Source organism: Gymnoscopelus braueri (assembly GCF_963280865.1).
Source record: "Gymnoscopelus braueri genome assembly, chromosome: 21".
Lineage (NCBI taxonomy): Eukaryota > Metazoa > Chordata > Actinopteri > Myctophiformes > Myctophidae > Gymnoscopelus > Gymnoscopelus braueri.
Window position 1 is genome coordinate 48,148,331 of NC_137623.1, and position 21,649 is coordinate 48,169,979.

A 21,649-nucleotide genomic window follows, 5' to 3' on the forward strand; every position below is an offset into this window, starting at 1 on the left:
ATTACACACACTTATCAGAAGGACTTGTCATCCAGGCAGCTATACCATGATCCTCTGCTGCATGCGTTTCTTACACCCATAGTTTGCATGCCTCCTTTATTTTGTTTTGTGGTTTTGTTTTTGGACCCAGTTTCTTATGATCTCTTCTTTTTGTGTGTGTTTTGTTTTCCATCTTTTTGTTTTCGCCCCACCCCCCCCTCCTTCCTGCGTGTGTTTTTTGTGTGTTTTGTCACTTCCTACTCTGTCCAGTGCTGGAGTTTGAGCTACGGAAAGCAAAGGAGACCATTCAGGCTCTGCGCGCCAACTTGACTCAGGCAGCAGGTGTGGCCAACTTTTCACTTTCTTCTCCACCTCAAAGCCCTCTTTTGTTACATCCCTTTTTTTATTTGTATTATTTTATTTGTTACAAGAACACACACATGGATTATAGTTCTCAGTCACCACGACTGAGAACTACTGTAGAATTTTAGACTGATGCTAGGTTCTTGTTTTATATTACATGTGATCCTAGTTTACTGAGGCACTAACACTGTTCCAATAGAATAGATCAAAGAGCGTTTGCAGGAGCCATAGTGTGAAGACATTCACAGGTGCTACCAATGATACTAATGAAGGCTCTGTTCCATTCTGCCATTCTGGTCAAACAGTCAGGGTGCTGATAGTGTGCATGTTGGCTCACTGGAAACACTCTGCTACACCAGTGGGTCTCAAAAAGTGTGGTACAGGGACCGTCATGGTTCCTTAAGGGGGTTACAAATGGTCCCTTACGGGTGTGTAACTCTGAGAGTGTACAAATGGAACCAAATGACCCGATTTGTACACTCTCAGAGTTATGGCGGTCGTGGAAATTGAAAAATCTGAGAGCCACTGTGCTACAGTAAATGGAACAGAGCTTTCATTAGTATCATTGGTAACACCTGTGAAGGAAGTGATAATATGGCTGCTGTGCATAGAGCCTATTCTACATATTCTGCTGATTGTTTAGGTAACAGAGCTCTAGTGTCGGAGGGGAACTCCTTTCAAGCTGTTTCACAAATCACAGATTACAACTTGGCCTGACAAAACAATTACGGTTTTGAGATTTTATTTTGCTTTATACCATGCACACACGTCTACAAGAAAGAAGGATGCCATTCTCCTAAACTCACCTGAATGCATTTGCCCCCCTTTAATCTAGAGAGCGACTCACTGGAGAGGAAGAACTTCAAATCCAGTCCTGAGACTCAGGTATTGGAACGTAGAAAATGAATCTATACATCACAATTATATTTTGTAGTAGGGTTGCAACTATCGGTTATTTATTTCCGGTATTTTTTAGACTATTTTTTAGGTATTATTAAGAGAAAACGTCCCGCAGACTGTCTAGGACTTGCATAAAACGTTATTTTACCAAATGACGTTTCGGTCCTTAGACCTTCAGACCTGACGAAGGTCCGAAATGTTGTTTGGCTAAATACAGTTGTTTTTTTAAAGTACTAGACGGTGTGCAGGACCTTTTTCACTGTTTGCATTTGGACCTTCCTTTTGTCCTACACACCTGTCGTCAACCTCTTTGGTGTGCATCGCAATGTTGAGAAAAACATTTCGTAGATTTTTCCCCCCCTCCAAAATCAATATATTATTATGTTTTTTAATAACTGAAATCGATACATTTGATTAACTGTTGCACCACTGTTTTGTAGCATCAGTAGTATCAGCCTTCATATGCTCTCTCTCTGTCTCTGTCTCTGTCTCTCTCTCTGTGTCTGTCTGTACATCAGGCGAATATCCGCCCGTTGGAGAAAAGAGCCTTAAACTTCCTTGTGAATGAATATTTATTAAAGAGTGAATGCAAACTCTCCGCCATTACCTTCTCAGATGAAAATGACGACCAGGTAAAGTTTGTTTTCCCATGTTACTTGAAAAAATAATAATAATACAAATTAAATCCTTCATGTTCTAAAGTAGTTTAACCTCCATCTCATTGCTTATCACAGTCCACTAATTGAAGTTGTAGTTTAAGAAGAAATTGGCTTTCAACAAAGCAGAAAATGCAAAGACGTTTGAAAACGACCATATTACAAGTGGACTGAAGGCGGTAGATTGGATGAACAGGGCAATGGAATGCTTAGAGTTAAAGAAATGCTTCACTGTCAAATGTGTGGATGTTTAAACTATGTGTGACATTCACTGGGTCAGTCATTGCAAAAATGATTTGATTTACATGCAATACTGCTTTGCTATGACATCCTACAACAGTGGTTCTCAAACCTTTTAATTCCAAGGACCTCCGATTTGGTATGCATTAGGACACAGACCCTCATAATGAGAACGTACAATTCGATTTGTACACTTTGAGTTATACTAGACCTGTAAGGGTCTCTTTGGTTCCTATCTATCAATCTGATAAATCGAATGATTGAATCATTTAGGTGGGGACCCCCTAAAACCCCCTCAAGGACCCCCTTGGGGGTCCCCAGAGAACCACTGTCCTGCAATACCGAATCAGTGCAAAGGCTTGGTTCTTGAGCAATTACAGATAATGTTGAAAAAGCAGGATTGTTCCTTTTAAGCAAGTACATAAGATGAATAAACGAGAACCTCCTCAATTGGTCAAATGCAAGTGTGGTTGAACCCGGAGCTGTTGTGATCATGACATTTTAGCTGACGATTAATTCAAGTCATACAAATAATTGTGATTTGGCGTAAATACAAATGACACTTCTGTTTGCCTTTTTAGGTTTTACATAAATTGCACAGGGCAGATGTGACCAATTAACTACAAAGTAATACAAAGCCTATTACTGAAATATACAAAATGACTGATAATGATTGGTACCAATAATTCAAATATAGAATATACTATGGCCATAACAGGTCAAATATGTAATAATTGTATACTTTCAATATTTTTCTATAATAGCTCATGTAGAAGCTCACAAAGCTGCTTGTGAGCTTGTAGATATGCTATTGTCCCTATTTTTGAAAAATGTATGAAACATTGTTTGTCTATATAATACGAAATTGGCCGCCTGCATATGTGTCTCTATATATGTACATATATATCCATACATGTGGCATATATGTGGACATAGAAGAGACATATATTTCCTATATATCCACATATATGAACCTGAATATGGCATATATGCAGCATATATTCTGCATATACTGGCCATATATTGGCAAAAAATATATATATAAAAAAAGAAAAAAAGAAAATTGTCCGGCCACCAGGGGGGGCAAGTGCCCCCCCCCCCCCCCCCCCCCGCCTATGGATGAGTGTCTTTTATATGACTTTGAGCTATGGGACGAGTGTCTTTGTTTTATAGGACTTTGAGCTATGGGATGATGATTGTCTTTGTCTTCCAGGACTTTGAGCTATGGGATGATGTGGGCCTCAACATCCCCAAGCCCCCTGACCTGCTACAGCTCTACAGGAGCTGTGGCTCCGCCCTCCCGTCGCCACGGGATACGGTGGACGTGGCAGTGGGGATGGATTCAAGTGAGCTTCCAGGGAACTACATTTCCCATGATCCCCCAAAGAAGCCCGATCTCTCACTACAGGTATTTGTGTGTGTGTGTGTGTGTGAGAGAGAGAGAGCGGCTTCGACCACATAATAATGATTGTTTTCCATAGTATACTTTAATTTCCTATCTATTGGTATAATAATGAAAACACATTTTCAAGGTTTTAAAGCAAACAAATACCATGTAAACATTAATTATTTTAATATTAGTATGATATTATCATTAGAATCTTATAGTGTTATTTATAATTTGTGCACCCACTTGCAGTATCCTGTGCCACAAGTGGGCTCTGGCCCACAGGTTGAGAATCACTGCGCTATACTATAGATGCAACGAAACCCCTTTGAGTTCTGTTAAGATAAAATAAGATAAACCTTTATTTAAATGCAGGTGTCATGATATAGCATCTAATCTCACATGAGCATCTTATTAAAGGTGTTGTAAGTGGTATTCTTTGGTTAAAACAAAACATTTTATTTATTAAAAACTTATATTCCAATAACTATAATCCAATACTAATCATTGCTGTATAGAGTGTAATTTATGTCACTAATATCATCAGTTGTTTTGTCGATATAAACGAAAATGCTGTTCAAGTTCATATTCTTGTACTCTTGTGTCATAATCTTTTTACTTATCCAAAGCAACTTGCAATAGGCAAGGTAAACACATTGCAGAGAGACAGTGTAGTGCCTCAGGAAACTAGGATCACAGGTATAGACCAAGAACCTAGCATCAGTCTAAACAATATACTATTACATATTAATCCATTGGTACCAATAATTAAAATATATAATACACTATGGCCATAACTGGCCAAATATGTAATAAGTGTATACTTACAAATATTCTTATAATAACAAAGCATATGGGTTGACTCCTAATGTTGAGTTGTGTACGCTTGCGTTCCTCAGCAGCAGACAGAGGTGGTGGAGGAGCTGGAGTACCAGATCAGTCTGCTGAACAACGAGAAGAACAGCCTGGCCCAACAGCTCAAGAAACTACAGAGGTGTGTGTGTGTGTGTGTGTGTGTGTGTGTGGGTGTGTGTGAGCGGCAGTGGTGTGTTCTAGGTTTTTTTGGAGGGCATACTATAATTATTCCCTCCCACACGCACGGCACGTGCACGCGCACATGCGCACGTGCGTGGTCGCCAAATGAAATAACCGCTCTATTGTTAAGTAGTTAATGTGTGAATTACTTCAAAACTCCAATGGCGTATCAGATACGCTTTCTCGGACGTTTTTTGGATGGCTACGCTTGGCTACGAAATCTTTCTGCAAGTCATACTACGTATATAGCGTAACACGGTAGAACACACCACTGGCAGCGACCACATAATAATGTGTGTAGTAGACCTGCAAATAATTATTGTTTTCGTCATCGATGAATCTAGTGTTGCAGCTATTGATTATAATTTTGTGTTGCCAAAATGAAGGTTAATACATTTATAAGCAACATTTTCTGCAAAAATGCATTTAAAAAGTAGTGCCCTGATGTGGCAACGAAGTTCATGGTTCACCTTACGGCTAACCGCCTAACTGCTGTAAACGACAGTGTGGCAGTGTGTGTGTGTGTGTGTGTGTGTGTTGACTTTGTGAAGCCTTCAATCCTAACATGTTTTCCTTTCGAAGTGAGATTGAGAGCCTGAAGAGGAGTGTATCGTCATCCACCTCCGTCGCCTTGACCCCACCCCACTCTGATGTATGTATGCCTGACACTATTGATTCTCTGCGAAAATATTAATCAATTAATCGAATAATCGAAGAGAACATAATTTTTTATACCCGGTCACATAGAAATGTATTCAGTCATTGTCCTATACTGTGTATATCCCTGGTGCAATTGGTCTCAGATTTTATTCTAACTAACCAGTGTTAAAATGATCTTCATAAATAATAAACTTGCTGAAACATGCAGTCATCCTGTATGTTACAGACACCTTTGTCTCAAGTAGTTTGCTACTTTCAGAGCTGTCATTTCAGGAATGCCTAAACAAACCTTTGTTCATTTTCTCTTCCCTATGAAAATGAAAAAAAAGTATCAACTAGTTAAACATATTTGTCTCTGGTGAAGTTTATAATGCATTTCCAACAAATGAATGGTGATACGTTTGATAATTTTACATATTGTCAAAAAAAAATGTCCAAAACTTTTTCAGATTATTCACTATTATTGTGTGACGCTGTAGTCACAGTGTGATCAAGTAAGGGCGTTAATTTACGGAAAAACACAAAGAGTTAAAATATGGAGATAAGAGGTTTCTGCCTGACAGCGACGATATCTTATAATTTCCCCTTTGGCATGTATGTGTCTTTTGACCCTTTCAACGGCAGCCCCCGACAGACAACGGCCAGTACCTGGACATACGGGGGGTGTCGGAACCTGAGAACAACTCGGAACCCCCCTTCAGCCAGAACACCACACACCCCCAGTCCCAGTCTCAGTCCCAGTCCCACGGCAAGCTGAAGAGCAGGCCTCCTGTCAAGTTTGATCAACCCAACAGGTGAGTGCACTGCAGAAACCACCCGGGTCCAAATGGATTCAAACCAGATGAATGCATGTGTTTGTTTTAAACGGTGATGGACAGTAGCAAAGTACATTTACTTGAGTGCTGTGCAGTGATGGACAGTAACAAAGTACATTTACTTGAGTACTGTACTGAATTGTGAAGTTTAGAATTGTATCTGTACTTTACCTGAGTATTTATTTTTCTGACTTTCACTCGACTACCATTTCACCCTTGCGGGCAGTATTGCCAGATTCTGTGAGAGAAACAAGCAACCAGGTCTAGGAAAACCAGCCCAAAAGAAGCGACTATGGGCCACATGAGCACTTTAACATATACATCAGCTATTTGAAAATAGCAGATCTACAAGCTCACAACGCGTCGCGATGCGACGCGTTGTGAGCTTGTAGATCTGCTATTTTCAAATAAAATCTTGCGGGGAAATTATAATAAGCAGATCTGGCAACCCTGCTTGCGGGTCAATTTGGTACACATTTGTACACTCTCAGAGTTATTGGGATCTGTGGACTAATGCATGCAAAACTAGGCGTGACTAAATTAAAAAGTTTGAAAACCACCTGGTGCTTGAGCTTATAGCATGCTTTGGTTTGGACACACTGTGGGGTGCTTTAAATGGAGAGCGCAAACACTATAAATTACACATCACTGCCTAAAGTTGTCTGTAATTGCTGTCAATCGCCACTAGGTGGTGCCAGCTGCCTTTTAAAATTCTTGAACCCTGGAGCACTGTGTTTACATTTTAGTGGTCCTGCTCTAGATTCTCACAGGATTCATCAGTTATATGACACGTAAGGCATAATGAACAGCAAGGCAGTCATTATTCTTTAAGATATTTTTAGGGGCTTTTCTGCCTCTATTTGGAGAGAGACGGGGAGTGACACGCAGCTGTCGGGCATGGGAATCGAACCCACGACTCACTGTCAGGCTGGATTAGAGCCCATATGTGGTATGCCCGTTAACTTATTGACAATAAACCGGTGCAGGGTGATGCACAACCCCAAATCACCCGTAAGCAGCCTCCCAAGTTAGCTTGATGTACAGCTACACTCCCTGGTCATGATGCTAGTATGTCACATGATGCACAAGTACACCCCCTGGACACTAGTATGTCACATGATGTACTACTAGTACTTCCCCTGGACATGATGCTAGTATGTCACACTCACAGGGACTTACCCCCAAATCCAACCCTTGATGCTGAATGGCAAGCAGGGAGGCATTGGCTAAAAAGTTTATAGTCTTTGGTAAGACCCAGCCGGGAATTGGATAAATTAAGTATATATTAAGTTATTACGACGTGAATTAAGCAGTAGAACCATGTGGAGAAAAATGGCAGCAGTCTGAATTAGCCCTTTACACTTTGCAAGTCACTGTGGATAAGAGTGTGTGCCTACATGGTAGATGTTCAACATCACACTGAAATAAACATGAATGTTTAGAACTTGCAGGTAAGGGCTGGGATCCGGAACCAAAGCCAAAACATTGAGGAATCGGTTCCATCACGTTTGGAACCGTTTCTGGAACCATTTTTTTCCACACTGTCAGAGCTGCTATGTGGACTTCACGTCTGCTGTACAATTACACAGGTGGTTCTCAAACTTAAAAAAAAATGTATTTCAAGGACCACCATAACTTTTGAGAGTGTACAAATGGAATCAAATGGACCTATAACGGTCCATTTGGAACCCCTTCAAGTAACCCAGAGGGTCCCGGGACCTCACTTTGAGAACCACTACAATAATATGTATGCAATACTTTATGTATGATTGAATATGTGTTCATAACATATAATTAAATATAGGAATCGTCAAAGGGAACCGTCAACCCATTAAGACCTGGAACGCATCTGTCACTTTAGATTTCTGAGTGCCGCGCTATGAGCTTGTAGATCTGCTATTTTTGAAAAATCTTGTTTTTTTATTGTTTTTTTTTTAAACTGTAAGGATTTAGAAAACATTTTAAAGAATCGCCTCAGGTCTTAATGGGTTAAGGAATGGGACCGTTAAGAAAACGGAATCGTTAAAATCCTAAAATAACAGATCCCAACCCTAGTTGTGTGAACAGAGAGTGAGCGACAGACGTTTTTTCATGACTGGTTCTGTGACCCTGTTGTTTTTGTGGTGTGTCCAGGAAGCTGTCCCCGGCCTTCCAACAGGCTCTGCTGTCCTTCTGCAGAATGTCCTCTGACAGCCGGCTGGGAGCTGAGGTCAGTCACACACACACACACACACACACACACACACACACACACACACACACACACCCACACACACACACCCTCACACCCTCACACATACACATCGTTGCTGTCGGGCAGAAACCTCTTATCTCCTATTTTAAATCGTAAATGAATGCCCTACTTGATCATATTATCTATTTTTGAATTCAGTTTTGGACATAATTATGTTTCCACCCGACAGAGATGTGTGAACGCGGCACACAGTTTGCACATAATAAACATACACACCCATGCATAACTGTTTATGCCATGTGATGTACACTTTGTGCTCATTTAAGTGTGTGGTATTGCTTTTATATACCAGCTCAGTGGCCTTGTGGTTACAGTGTCCGCCCTGAGACTGGGAGGTCGGGGTTTGACCCCCGTCCGGGTCAGACCAAAGACTATAAAATTGTGAGCTTGTAGATCTGCAAATTTGCTCTTTTTGAAAAGTCTGTGAACTGTGAACGTGGTTAAGTATGTGTGTAAGTTTTATAAATATTGAAGAACCAATAAAAAAGTATTATACAAGAGCTTGTGACTACTTTGGAAACACAGGCTCTTTTTTCTTAACAATTTTGGACATACAAGGTTTCCTGTAACGATGTGTATAATCTCTCCTCCAGGTGTCTCGTATAGCAGACAGCGAGGAGAGTGTCATGTTGATGCTGGGACGCTGTCTCCCTCACATCGTCCCCAACGTCCTCCTCGCCAAACGAGAGGTAAACCCATCCTCTCCTCTCCTCTCCTCTCCTCTCCTCTCCTCTCCTCTCCTCTCCTCTCCTCTCCTCTCCTCTCCTCTCCTCTCCTCCCCAATGTCCTCCTCGACAAAGCAAGAGGTAAACCCACCCACCCTCACCCTCTCCTCTCTGCCATCTCTCCTCCTCTCTCCTCACCCTGTCCCATCATCATCATCATCACAAGCTTCTTCTTGCTTCTGTCATTATAGATGCACACGCTAAGCGTTGGCACTTCCTATTTCCCATCCAAATCAAGTCATTTCAGGTCATTTGTGTTCAGTTCTGTATTGGTCTGTCTCTGTGATCAACAGCCTCCCACTTTTGTAACAGCTTGTATAGTAATGAATAATGCTAAATCCCAATACATGTCCCGTCCGACGTCCAAACTTTTCTTGGGAAAGGGAGGTGACATAACCACAAATTGACGTCATTCAGAATAGTGTTGGGGGGGGGAAAAAACGTTCATTTCAGTGAACGAACATTTTTTTTTACCGGCAATGATCTGTTCAAATGATTCGTTCAGTAGCGCTATTGTCTAGTGAAAGAAAACTCAACCACACCGCTGTCTGTCTGTCACGGGAACAGCCCGCCCTCCCATCCTGTGTCCCGTCCGGGGCATGAACGAAAGCGTGAACGTAGCAGTTTCAGGAAGTGAACTAGTTCGTTCCTGTTCATGGCAATGAACTACGAGTTGATCATGAACGACCCATCACTAATTCAGAATTTCTGATGGCCGGTCTCAGAAGAACTTTTTTCTCTGAACTCATGCGCCCCCAGATGAACTATAGTTCAGAAAGCCTGTCCAAATCGGAAGATTTTCCGACATTGGAAGGAGCATGTATTGGCCTTAATTACTCTTCTTATGCTTTTATTAATACTTTCTCCTGCTAATGCCATGTCACCAGACCAGTGTTGTACAGACATGGGACGCGTGTATCTATAGTCTTTCGACAGCCCTTGTTTTCTTTGTTTGTTTTTTCTTCGCCAGCCATCTCTCCTCCTCCCCCTCTTCTCCTGTTTATTGTGTTCCACTCTTTTCACTTTTCTTTCTGTCCTGACGCTCTCACTGGGTTTTCACGGCGTGGCACCACAGGGGTCAGCCGTCTAGGACACCCTTTTAATTTCAAGGACCCCCCGAGTTTGATATGCACCAAACCCCCCCATATTGATAACAATCTTTAACTCTGGGATTCCAATCGGCACTGTAAAGTCGTTATAGTGTTATTTTCAGTGTACAAATGGAACCAAACGGACCCATATTTTCGGTTAATTGCCCAGCTTAAATCAATAAAGAGGCTTGCATTTGATCAGAGATGCTCCAAAGTGTGTCCCTCGTTGTGTTTGCTGTCATCCGTATGACTTTAAGAACTTGGACACTGGATGCCACGCCGTCATTAGACCCTGTCTTGTTGTTTTTGTTTTTCTCCTGTCTGTCTCATTGTGTGGCTCTGGTGCATGCCTCTCTGCTCCGTTAGAGAATGGTTGCACACCTGTGTCAGGTGAGTCTCTCACGCTCTCTCATCTGCATGTGTTCTGTTCACCCTAACCCACAAAACACACAGGCCCCCCCCTCCTACTGGTTATGACTGTTATTATATTATATTATTACATTATCATATTTATATCATATTGTGGGAAATGGAAGAAAAAAATAGATCCTCTGTTGCAATGGATCCAATGTAGTCATTATTTACTCACAATCTCTTGTTAATAGTGGTTAAATATGTATTAAACCCACAGCAGACTATAACCACTGTCACTTCCCAAAACGGTTTCCAAAATAGTGGAAAATAGCTGATCTACAAGCTGACAAGACGTCGCATCGCGATGCGTTGTGAGCTTTGTACATGGGCTGTTTTGGCAACTTTTTGCGCGCCATTCTTGTAAGACGAAGTAGGGCATTAATATACAAGAAAAGAAAACAACCTAAAAGGCTGCCCGACAGCGATAATTATACATCATAGTATTTCAGAAACTGTGAAATTACACACATGCACAGTCAAGGCCTGCAGTACTATGCAGGAGCCTGTAATGTGCAGTGGGTTTATTTTAACCCATTCAATCCGTGAACGCTATGAGTTTGTAGATCTGCAATTTTAGAAAGATCTTGAACACCTGTGCAAATCTTTGAATATATATTTTTTAAAGCGAGCATTTGTAACTCAAATCTTTGCTTTTGGAGGAACCTGAAACTAAATATTTGACAAATGTTCTCGATTTAAAAAAAAAAAATGCAGATCTACAAGCTCATAGCGCGGCACCGAGTGCCGCGCTATGAGCTTGTATATCTTCTATTTTTGAATAGCCAAATACATCTAAAATGAGACAGATGCGTTCCCAGATTGAACGGGTTAACATCTCAACCCGTGTGTTCTCTCACCCTGTCCTGTCCTGTCCTTACATGGTAGCGTCCCATTCTGTTCTGCTCCTCTTCTCATTGGCTGTCTTTCCTAATCATTTGTATCTAATTGGTTGAGTGAGTTTAATTGAAGATGAGTCCAGTGCAGTGATAGGTCTAAAGGTCATTATACACACAGGGAGTGTGATTATTAAACCATCTCAAACATCGCAATGCATTGTGGGCTTGTAGATCAGATATTTTCAAATCACTGATGTACATAGGGGTTAAAGTGGTTAAATCACAATGCTGTATTATTATGGGGACCCCCTGAAACCCCCTCAAAAGGACCCCTGGGGGTCCCGAAACTCCACTTTGAGAACCACTGGAATAAACGACACGAAAATGCATCAGTGATCTCTCAGTTTATTAGCGGTGGACATTTTTTAAATAAATAAATGTTGCTTGATTGTTGCACTATAATATTTGCGTTCTGTGTGGAATGCACTCATAATAACACAAACAGCAGTTTAAATTAATTCAAATTAATTTCACAAAGTAAACACTCAGTTTTTAAGGATCTTTCCAGATAAACCTTTGTTATGGAACACCAATGTTATGCGAATCCCAATAACCTTATGAAATGTTAATCAACTGTGTGTGTGTGTGTGTGTGTGTGTGTGTGTGTGTGTGTGTGTGTGTGTGTGTGTGTGTGTGTGTGTGTGTGTGTGTGTGTGTGTGTGTGTGTGTGTGTGTGTGTGTGTGTGTGTGTGTTAACAATATTGTTGTTGTCGTGATATCGCAATAACTTAAAGTAACATTTTGAGTACAAAAACAGGGTATTATTTTATATCGTGGCATTGCTACTTGTCTTTTGCTTTTAACTAAAACATCCAAGTACTTCTTTCACACCACTGGCAGAAATTCACTGTCACTTCCCTCAAACTATAGCCTCTAGACACACCTGCACAGGTGCTTATAGTCATGTGTGAGTGCAAAGGCACCTAAACCTAGAATTATGCACGCAAAGACGGAGAAAGGTGTGTTTGTGTGGGGGGAGGGGAGGGGGGGGTTAGTGCGGCCAGGCTCTGCTTTGCATATCACCATGGCGACGTCTTTTGAATGATCGACTGACAGTTATGGAAGTCTTGGCCCGCGTCCAAAATCTAGGAAAAACAAACTGAAAAAAAGAAAGAAAAGAAAGAATACTTAGATACCGGCGATCCTGTTGAGTGACGAGGACTTTGTACTGTGTCCATTACACTCATCAGCCATGCGGGCAGCGCACGCGCACACACACACACACACACACACACACACACACACACACACACACACACACACACACACACACACACACAAACTGGACAGCCAAACCGAGCTTGGAGACACACCTTAAGGATTTCTACTGTTTTGCGCACCAAAAATAGCCAATCTACAAGCTCACAACGGGCTGCGTTGTGGCGTGTTGTGAGCTGGTAGATCGGCTATTTCCTGTGCACAACTCTGGCAGGCAACCAAGTTCAACTCGAGCTTTGTGAATGTGACACGACCTTGAGAACAAAGGCAGTTTGACTTGAAAGACCAACAGCCCAGTAAAGCACTAAATGTCTGCTTGCCACCTGGCCCTCATAACAGCCTGCTAATCATTAGATAATAGACAGTATACGGTATATTATCCCTATTTAACATTCTGTTCTGTTTCTTGGCGAGAAGTGTATTCATAATAGATAGATTGTCTGTTTTCCTAGCCTACTGTTGCTTAACATCTTTGGAAAAACGTCCCACATTTTCTGTTTTATGTGGTAGTGCGCAAATTAGCCTTTTGTTTTAGTGTCATTGTTTTTTGTACAGTGAAGCAATTAGTTTTATACAGAACATTTATACAGAACATGTGCACTCGTGCACACCTAGGAGATGGGTACATTTCCAAGACCTTTTCTTTTGTTTGTTTGTGTGTGTAGAGAATTCCTTAGAAAGATAGAGATAATTTGATTGCATTTAAAGTCTTACTGTTTAATAAATCATAACGTGGTGGGTCCCCAGAAATAAAAGTCAATCTTATTTTGTATTATAGTTCTATATGCCTCAAGGTGTCGTTTCGGCTATCCTATCCAGACTTATTTCTGAGTGCGACCCTCCACGTTATGGTTTAACGCTCTGACCAGAGTGGTCAGAGCGCAGTGGTAGAGACAAGTTTAAGTCTTACTGCGTAACTTACTACTTACCTAGTACTCTTTTTGGCGATACCTCTGGTAGCTATAATTGTATTGTTTTGTATTTATATGTGATGTATTTTATACAGTGTACCGGATTAATTAGAAGTAGTATTTAATTGTATTGTATAGTATTTAATACACAATTTGTACAGGTTTCATTAGAAGTAGCATCCTTTTATTGTGTTTAATACACAGCGTGTAGAGGTAGTATTTTTTTCCCCACCTATGGCGCCCTGATTACAGCAAACATATAACACAAACATTACAGATTGCACAAGTGCAGACAGATTTCAAGGTATTATTGTCAAGCAGTTAAAAGCGATGGAGTGAAATTTAATTCTCAAATTCTAAAACAGATTTTAGACAGTTCCACATGTTTGGGGCATAGTAAAGAAAGGCGATCTTACCCAGATCAGATTTAACAGTGGGGACGTTTAAAACCCAAGTAATCTCGTGAACGCGTATGCTGATTACAAACTATACATGTTAACAAGCCGTTAAGATAATCAGGCAATCTCTTAAGCAAGTCTTTGTAGATCAAAACAGTGCAGTTCCCTCCTCATGGCCAACCGACCTTTTCAAAAAGCCTATACAGTGATGGTTTCTTCCTAGAGTAAATATGACCATCCATGATCCACTTCCCTTTTCCCGTGTAACGGTGACATGCCAACTGATAACACACTGGACAAATACCATATGTTTATCCAGGCTGTTATCAGTGGATCAGATTATGGATTCCAGGAATCCTCTACTGTTGGTACTTATTGAAATGACTCTGTCTGGAGTGTGACTGAAACTGAGATGACTTGAGGCTAAAGCTTGATGTACGTACTGTATATAAGTCGTGTGCTAGTGCTGTGCACCAGAAATAGCAGCTCAAGCAAGCTCAAGGTTCAAACAAGTTTTATTGTAATTTCATACCAATAAGTAGGAACAAAATGAGTCCCGGTCATGAACGATAAAATACAACATATACACTAAATCAAATTCTAAGCATACATAACTCTGTAGTGCCAATGTAAGCATTTGCACATGCCCACTAACAGCACAAACTGAAAACTCCCAATCTTCTGCCGTAATCTGAAGACTCACATCTTCAGACTCCACCTTAGCCCGTAGCACTTGCCCTAGCCTTGACGACCTTGCAGGCTTATGCAAAGGCTAAAATGTAATTTAGATAGCATGTTATTTAGACTAGCCAGGTTCATTTGTAGACCTCGCATCATATAGTGTGTATAGTTTCAATGTACAGACTATTTACACAATTTCACAATTTATTTGTGGTCAGGAGTAGCACTCTCGCGGTTCACAGGTGCAGTGATCACAAGCAGTGGTGGAAGTACTCAATTGTGTTTTTACTTAAGTAAAAGTATCAATACTGCAATGTAGAAATACTCTGTTACAAGTAAAAGGTCGGAATTCAAAATGTACTTGAGTAAAAGGTATCAAAATGTATTAAAGCGACGCATTGTGAGCTTGTAGATCTGCCATTTTCAAATGGCTTAAATGTATATAGGGCTGAAGTTGTGTATGTATGTTTTGTAATAATAATAAATAATCAAAATCTACAAAGTAACTAGGAACTAAAGTTTTTAAATAATTGTAGTGCAAAAGTAAAAAGTACAATATTTGACCCTGAGATTTAGTGGCGTAAAAGTACTGAAATACACCAGTAAAGTTAAAGTACCTCAAAATTGTACTGTAAAAAATTGTATTGTAAAAAAGTACAGTATTGAGTAAATGTACTTAGTTTTCACCACTGACCTCACAAGTTCAAGGTCTCAGAGTTAACGAGGCTCATGGTGTTCTTACGCCTGGCGGTTGTGGCCCTAACAGTACAGTACAGTATAGTACAGTAGAGTACACAGCCTCCTGCCAGAATACAAACAGTCCATGTGCAGGGTGGCTGCTGCCCTTGATGTCCATGATGTTAGTGGGCTTTATGTCCTGCTCCTGCTGGTGTAAATCAATGTCAGGGAGCCTACAGTAGGCTGCTTGCAGTGATTTCCTGCAGACTTCACCACCCGCTGCACAGCCTTGCTGTCTGCAGCAGAGCAGTTTCCATGCCACAAGCTGAGCTTGTAGATCTGCGATTTCCAGAACTAGACATGATGCACAACATTCGCCAACAAATAAATAAATGATACTATGTTAACAAGCCGTTAAGATAATCAGGCAATCTCTTAACCCATTGAGACCGGGAACGTATCTGTGTCATTTAAAGATTTCCTTGGCTATTCAAAAATAGCAGATCTACAGTCCCCACTGTTAAAGGGGAAATCCACCCATTTTCAATATTTAACTATGTCATTAATATAGCATAAAGGAGTTGTGTGGAAATAAGAAAAAATTAAAAAAAAAATTAACATTGCAAAAAAATTTAACATTGCAAAAAAATTAACATTGCAAATTACACTGTGATGACTCATCATGGTGTAATTTGCAATGTTAATTTTTTTGCAATGTTACATTTTTTTGCAATGTTAATTTTTTTTTTAATTTTTTCTTATTTCCACACAACTCCTTTATGCTATATTAATGACATAGTTAAATATTGAAAATGGGTGGATTTCCCCTTTAAATCTGATCTGCGTGTCACAAAATAAAAAAGATGCACAACTAAGATAAACTAGGCTTTTCCTCTCTTCCTAAGGAGAATGAAATGAAGAAAATGACCATAAATTAGACCCTCCAGAAAAATCCTTGATTTTGCAATGAAATATGCGGGGGTTTTAAAAATATTAAGTGATGCGATGCGAACCTTTTTGGAAAAAAAAGTATTCGCATAATATGTGATTATGCGCATAATTATTATAATAGCATAATCACGTTTTTCTGGAGGGTCTGATACATAAGCAGGGTATTATAGAACCATACAATAACCTACATTATGAGCGGAGTGCTGCGGTTATACAGCCTGCTTCATGACCCAAACCCTAGAAGTTTGTTTTACTTAGCTTATAGGCAAAAATAGCTTTCTTTTCCCCCCCTAAACATTGGGATGTTTGTCTTCAAGCTTCCCTGCTGTTAGGTAGTGTCCTTTTGGAGTACATAATAATACCCCATTGAAGTGTCTCTAGTTGTGCTGAGCCAAAACAAGCCCTTGGGACATGAAAGAGAAACAGCCATTCAACAACAAAATGTAACCTCTGAACATGGACACTGAAAGCCTGGTTTATGCTTCCTGGCATGACAGTGTTGCGCACGAAAGCAGCCGATCTACAAGTTGTGAGCTTGTAGTTTCAGCTACTTTTGGCACGCGACAGTATAAATGAGCTGTGACAGATGGCAGTCACTGATTTGATCTGTGTATGTAAATCATACATGCCAATATATTGTTGAGGGTATAGGCCTCAATGGCTTAGCCAAAAATGGCTTACCTCAACAACCCGTCCCATACTGTATAGATTAATATAATAAATACAAGTATGTGAAAGTAAAATTACTTTTTATTTAGTCTGAAATGCATAACTCACAAAATGTACAAAAAACTGGTCAAGAGTCAACATAAAGAAATCGCATCTAAAAAAGATCAAGTGTGAGCGTGCGTGTGCATGTGTGGCGAGTGGTTAGAATATGGGTGGTATTACGGCAGTGGTTCTCAAACGATTTCAAGGACCCCTCAGTTTGGTATGCATTAGACTACGGACCCCCATAAAAATAGATATTTTTTTACACAAATTTTAATGGCCGTACCTGGGCTGGCACAAAATCCCTTTGAGATGGGAGGGGTCCGTGCATGGTCAAATACATAAATGATTTAAGAAACACTGCATGGTGTAAATACAGAGGAATTCTGCTTCTAGTAGTGTGGCGTTGTGAGCTGGCCTTTCGGCCCTGGCGTCAGCCTGTCCACTCCACCTGGCCACAATGTTGACGCAGCGCCACTCCGAGGTTCAAACCCGAGGAGAGAGAGCCCTCTGAAGGAACTCCTCACATCAGCAACACTAGGAGAAACTCGCACTAGGAATAGATCTGGGAGACGACCGGGGCAGTGTAGCAGCTTTTTAGGTGTGTGTGTGTGTGTGTGTGTGTGTGTGTGTGTGTGTTTTCCCTGGTTCTAATATATTTATTTATTTACTTAACCCGGGTCGGCATACTCGGCGGCGAGTCTCCGGAGCTAGCTCGGCCTTTTTACATGAGGGCTGCGAGTTTTCTCCCGAGGTTCCCAGACAGACGATGATTGAACGCGACGTGTAAGATTACGGTTGAATTGGGGATACTTTTACAGGCTGTGGTCGCGTGTCGTTCACTGCGGGGACCGGTTTCGCCCGCGCTGAAGCGTGCTCGGAAACCACTTTGCATGACCCCCTCTGCCATTACATTTTTAAGGCTTTTTTGAATTGCCAGAGACTTAAGACAGGCTTAAGACAGGCTTAAGACAAAACCGACTGTAACAAGGGCCGTGAGCCAGTGACTCATCACCACGTCCTATCTTTAACCCATTAAGACCGGGAAAGCGTCCGTCATTTTAGATTTTAACCACTTTAACCATTATCTTATACTTTGGCTATTCAAAAATAGCAGATATACAAGCTCATAGCACGGCACGGCACCGAGCTTGTAGATCTGCAAAAAAAAATTATGTCATGAAACATTTTGCAAATCATTGAATATACCGTAAATTTCGGACTATAAGCCACGGCTTTTTTCCCATTTTTCGACCCTGCGGCTTATATAACGGTGCGGCTTATCTATGGATTTTTACAGCTAACGGCCACTAGGGGACCTCCTAAATCTATGGATTTTACACCTGCGGCTTATAGTCCAGTGCGGCTTATATATGTACAAATCATTCAATTTAGCTGCTGCGGCTTATATTCAGGTGCGGCTTATAGTGCGAAAATTACGGTATATATATTTTTAAGCAAACATTTGAATTAAAAATGTTTGCTTTAAAAATATATATATATTCAATGATTTGCACAAATCGATTTTTCTCTCTCGATTCTTCCACGCTATGAGCTTGTATATCTGCTATTTTTGAATTGCCAAAGTATAAAATAATGGTTTAAGTGGTTACACAGAGATGCGTTCCGAGTTTTAATGGGCTAAGACTGTGTCCACGTCTGTCTGTCTTGTCTGTCGCTCTGGCCGTGCCGTTCTGCACGTTGTGGGGTTTCGCTGCTCTCGCTAGTGCTTGGCAGGGAGATATTATATCTTCCCCTGAAAAAAAAAAGCCAAGGTTTGTTTGAAAAATATATGATATTTTTAACTCGATGTGTGCTCTCTAATTTGGGTGTGTGGGGCGGGGAATGTGGCTCTGACCACAGCTTGGCCGTGGAGGCCCCTGTATCAAGAGCTGCTGAACCCCCCTTCTCCCCCCTCCCTCTCTCTCTGTGAACTGTAGCTGAACTCTTGACTAGAGGGTTTTAGCTGCCGGGGAACTGGTGGATAAGGACTGTGTGTGTGTGTGTGTGTGTGTGTGTGTGTGTGTGTGTGTGTGTGTGTGTGTGTGTGTGTGTGTGTGTGTGTGTGTGTGTGTGTGTGTGTGTGTGTGTGTGTGTGTGTGTGTGTGTGTGTGTGTGTGTGTGTGTGTGTGTGTGTGTGTGTGTGTGTGTGTGTGTGTGTGTGTGTGTGTGTGTGTGTGCTAAATACTGTATGTATATGGGTGCCTGTGTGAGTTTCTCCTCCATATCTACATGTACTTGTGGGTTTTGTTAATCATTTTAAATAATAATAAACTATCTGTCAAGCCCATATCTAAACAAAGTGCTTTACATAAAAACAAATTAATTCAACACAACAAAAACATCCTTTATATTAAAATTGGCCTAAGGGAGGTCCGTCTGCCCACCCGCCGGCCGGCCGCTGGGCAGACGGAGCCCTGACATCACGATCATGTCACCATGACTCAGCCATAACCATATAAGGAGTTCCCAATGCTGCTACGCCCAAATATGGAGTGTGTTACCTAACCTCAATGTGTCGTCATGGCATCAGGTGCAAAAAATCAGTCAGCTCCATATATGGGCACAAAAGGGGGCATGCCGGGTGGCAAAATGGGGGCCAAAGGGACAAGGACTGACAGATACAGAGATCTCCATATATGGGAATAAAAGGGACAAGGACTGACAGATAAAGAGATCTCCATTTATCAGTCGGATCGGCGGTACGAATTCTAGATGTGAGGTCTGCGTAGCGGCCCGTCCCTCTCTCTAGTTTACAAAAGATGCAGTGTGAAATGAAAACATTAAGACTATCATCAGGCATATTGAGGCCATTAGTAAAAAATAAATAAAGTGTATACGAAATAAAACATATAAGGGAGAATCAAACAATTAAAAGAAATCCTTTTGATGGATCCATGTTTTAAGAAGTGACAGTGATTTAGCCAGCCTGATTGAGGTCTACAGTAGCATCAACAAGGTATACCCATAAAGCATCTTGCACGTCTCCTCTGTCAACGTTCTGATTATTAGCGCCCCCTGTGTGTGGACTTATCCCCCCTTTCGTGTAGCACTTGTCTAGCACAGTGGTTGTCAAAACTCTTTAAATTTCAAGGTCTGAGAGCATTCAAACAGAACCAAACATTTGGTTCCGTTTGAATGCTCTCAGGGTTACAGACCTGTAAAGCCCGGTCCATACTCCTTCCGACAACGGAACTTTGAAATAACTACAAATTGTCGTTCAGAACTTCTGATGGGCGGTCTCATTCTTTTTCTCAGAACTTGTGCACCCCCAGATGTCCTGAATCTCCGAATGTATAGTTCTGAAAGCCTGTTCGACTTCGGAAGGAGCATGTATTGGCCTTAACCCATTCAGTCCGGGGACGCATCTCTGCCATTTTAGATTTCTTGGGCTATTCAAAAATAGCAAATCTACAAGCTCATAGTGCGGCACCGAGTGCTGCGCTATGAGCTTGTAGATCTGCTTATTTCTTTTAAGATTTTGAAAATATTTGAATATATATATATTTTTTAAGCAAACATTTGCAACTGAAATCGTTGTTTCTGGAGGTCCCTGGAACAAAATATTTGACAAATGTTCGCTTTAATATATATATATATTTAAAGATTTGCAAAAATTTCACGATTTTAAAGAAAATAGCCCGAAGAAATCTAAAAATGACACACAGATGAGTTCCCGTTCTTAATGGGTTAAGGGTCAAGGGTCAATTTGGAACCCCCTCGAGAAACCCTGAGGGTCCCTGGACCCCACGTTGAGAACCACTGCTCTAGCACTTGTCCCTCTATTGTTTGAAAACCCCTGTGATCGCCTCTCTTCCGTTTTACTCCATAGATGCGAAGGGTTAGGCTTGACCTATGACCTCTGCTGACACCACCCTCTCCTTGCTGTTACTGTAACATTCCGCTAATACACATTAATCCAACCTGGTGCCTTTTGTGTTGCACTCTCTCTGTCTGTCTCTCTCTCTCTCTCTCTCTCTCTCTCTCTCTCTCTCTCTCTCTCTCTCTCTGTGTGTGTCTGTCTGTCTGTCTGTCTGTCTGTCTGTCTGTCTGTCTGTCTGTCTCTCTCTCTCTCTCTCTCTCTCTCTCTCTCTCTCTCTCTCTCTCTCTCTCTCTCTCTCTCTCTCTCTCTCTGTGTGTGTCTGTCTGTCTGTCTGTCTCTCTCTCTCTCTGTGTGTGTCTGTCTGTCTGTCTCTCTCTCTGTGTGTGTCTGTCTGTCTGTCTTGTAGGAGTTGATTCCCCTCATCCTGTGCACGGCCTGTCTTCATCCAGAACCTAAAGAGAGAGACCAGCTCCTACACATACTGTTCAACCTCATTAAGAGACCAGACGACGAGCAGAGGTGTGTGTGTGTGTGTGTGTGTGTGTGTGTGTGTGTGTGCGTGCGCTCGCGTGCCTGCACTCGCGTGCCTGCGTGTGTCTGTCCATGAGACAGAATTGTATCTCATCGACACAAGAATGTCCATCCCCACCTAAAATCATTATTTTAGTACTGATGCAATATGAGAAAATTGATTTTTATTCCAAAGGGAAATTCATAATTTCACCGACAGCTCAATATTTCTGTAACGCAGCCATCCTAGCACAGTACACATGATATATACACAACACATAGATACACACAGGAAAATCCTCAGTGTTAATTTAGCTCTGAATATTGTGCTGTGCACAATACACAAAGAATGC

General features: G+C 41.2%; 1 protein-coding gene across 7 annotated transcripts in view; it reads left to right on the plus strand.

Annotated features, from left to right (window-relative positions):
• Positions 1-21,649, plus strand: part of relch (RAB11 binding and LisH domain, coiled-coil and HEAT repeat containing) — an 85,412-nt gene that overhangs the window by 18,261 nt on the left and 45,502 nt on the right. For 3 of the 7 annotated variants that reach the window (XR_013932363.1, XM_080417716.1, XM_080417717.1), the window contains exons 3-13: positions 250-321; positions 1,178-1,227; positions 1,761-1,874; positions 3,352-3,546; positions 4,425-4,519; positions 5,143-5,212; positions 5,845-6,014; positions 8,169-8,244; positions 8,883-8,978; positions 10,472-10,495; positions 21,193-21,305. Coding sequence is in view for 6 of the 7 variants with exons in the window: in XM_080417716.1 (XP_080273842.1) it covers positions 250-321; positions 1,178-1,227; positions 1,761-1,874; positions 3,352-3,546; positions 4,425-4,519; positions 5,143-5,212; positions 5,845-6,014; positions 8,169-8,244; positions 8,883-8,978; positions 10,472-10,495; positions 21,193-21,305 (1,075 nt within the window). In the remaining variant the exon portion in view is untranslated. The remainder of the gene's footprint in view (positions 1-249; positions 322-1,177; positions 1,228-1,760; positions 1,875-3,351; positions 3,547-4,424; positions 4,520-5,142; positions 5,213-5,844; positions 6,015-8,168; positions 8,245-8,882; positions 8,979-10,471; positions 10,496-21,192; positions 21,306-21,649) is intronic. The other 4 variants (XM_080417719.1, XM_080417720.1, XM_080417718.1 and 1 more) reach the window with 3 other exon arrangements.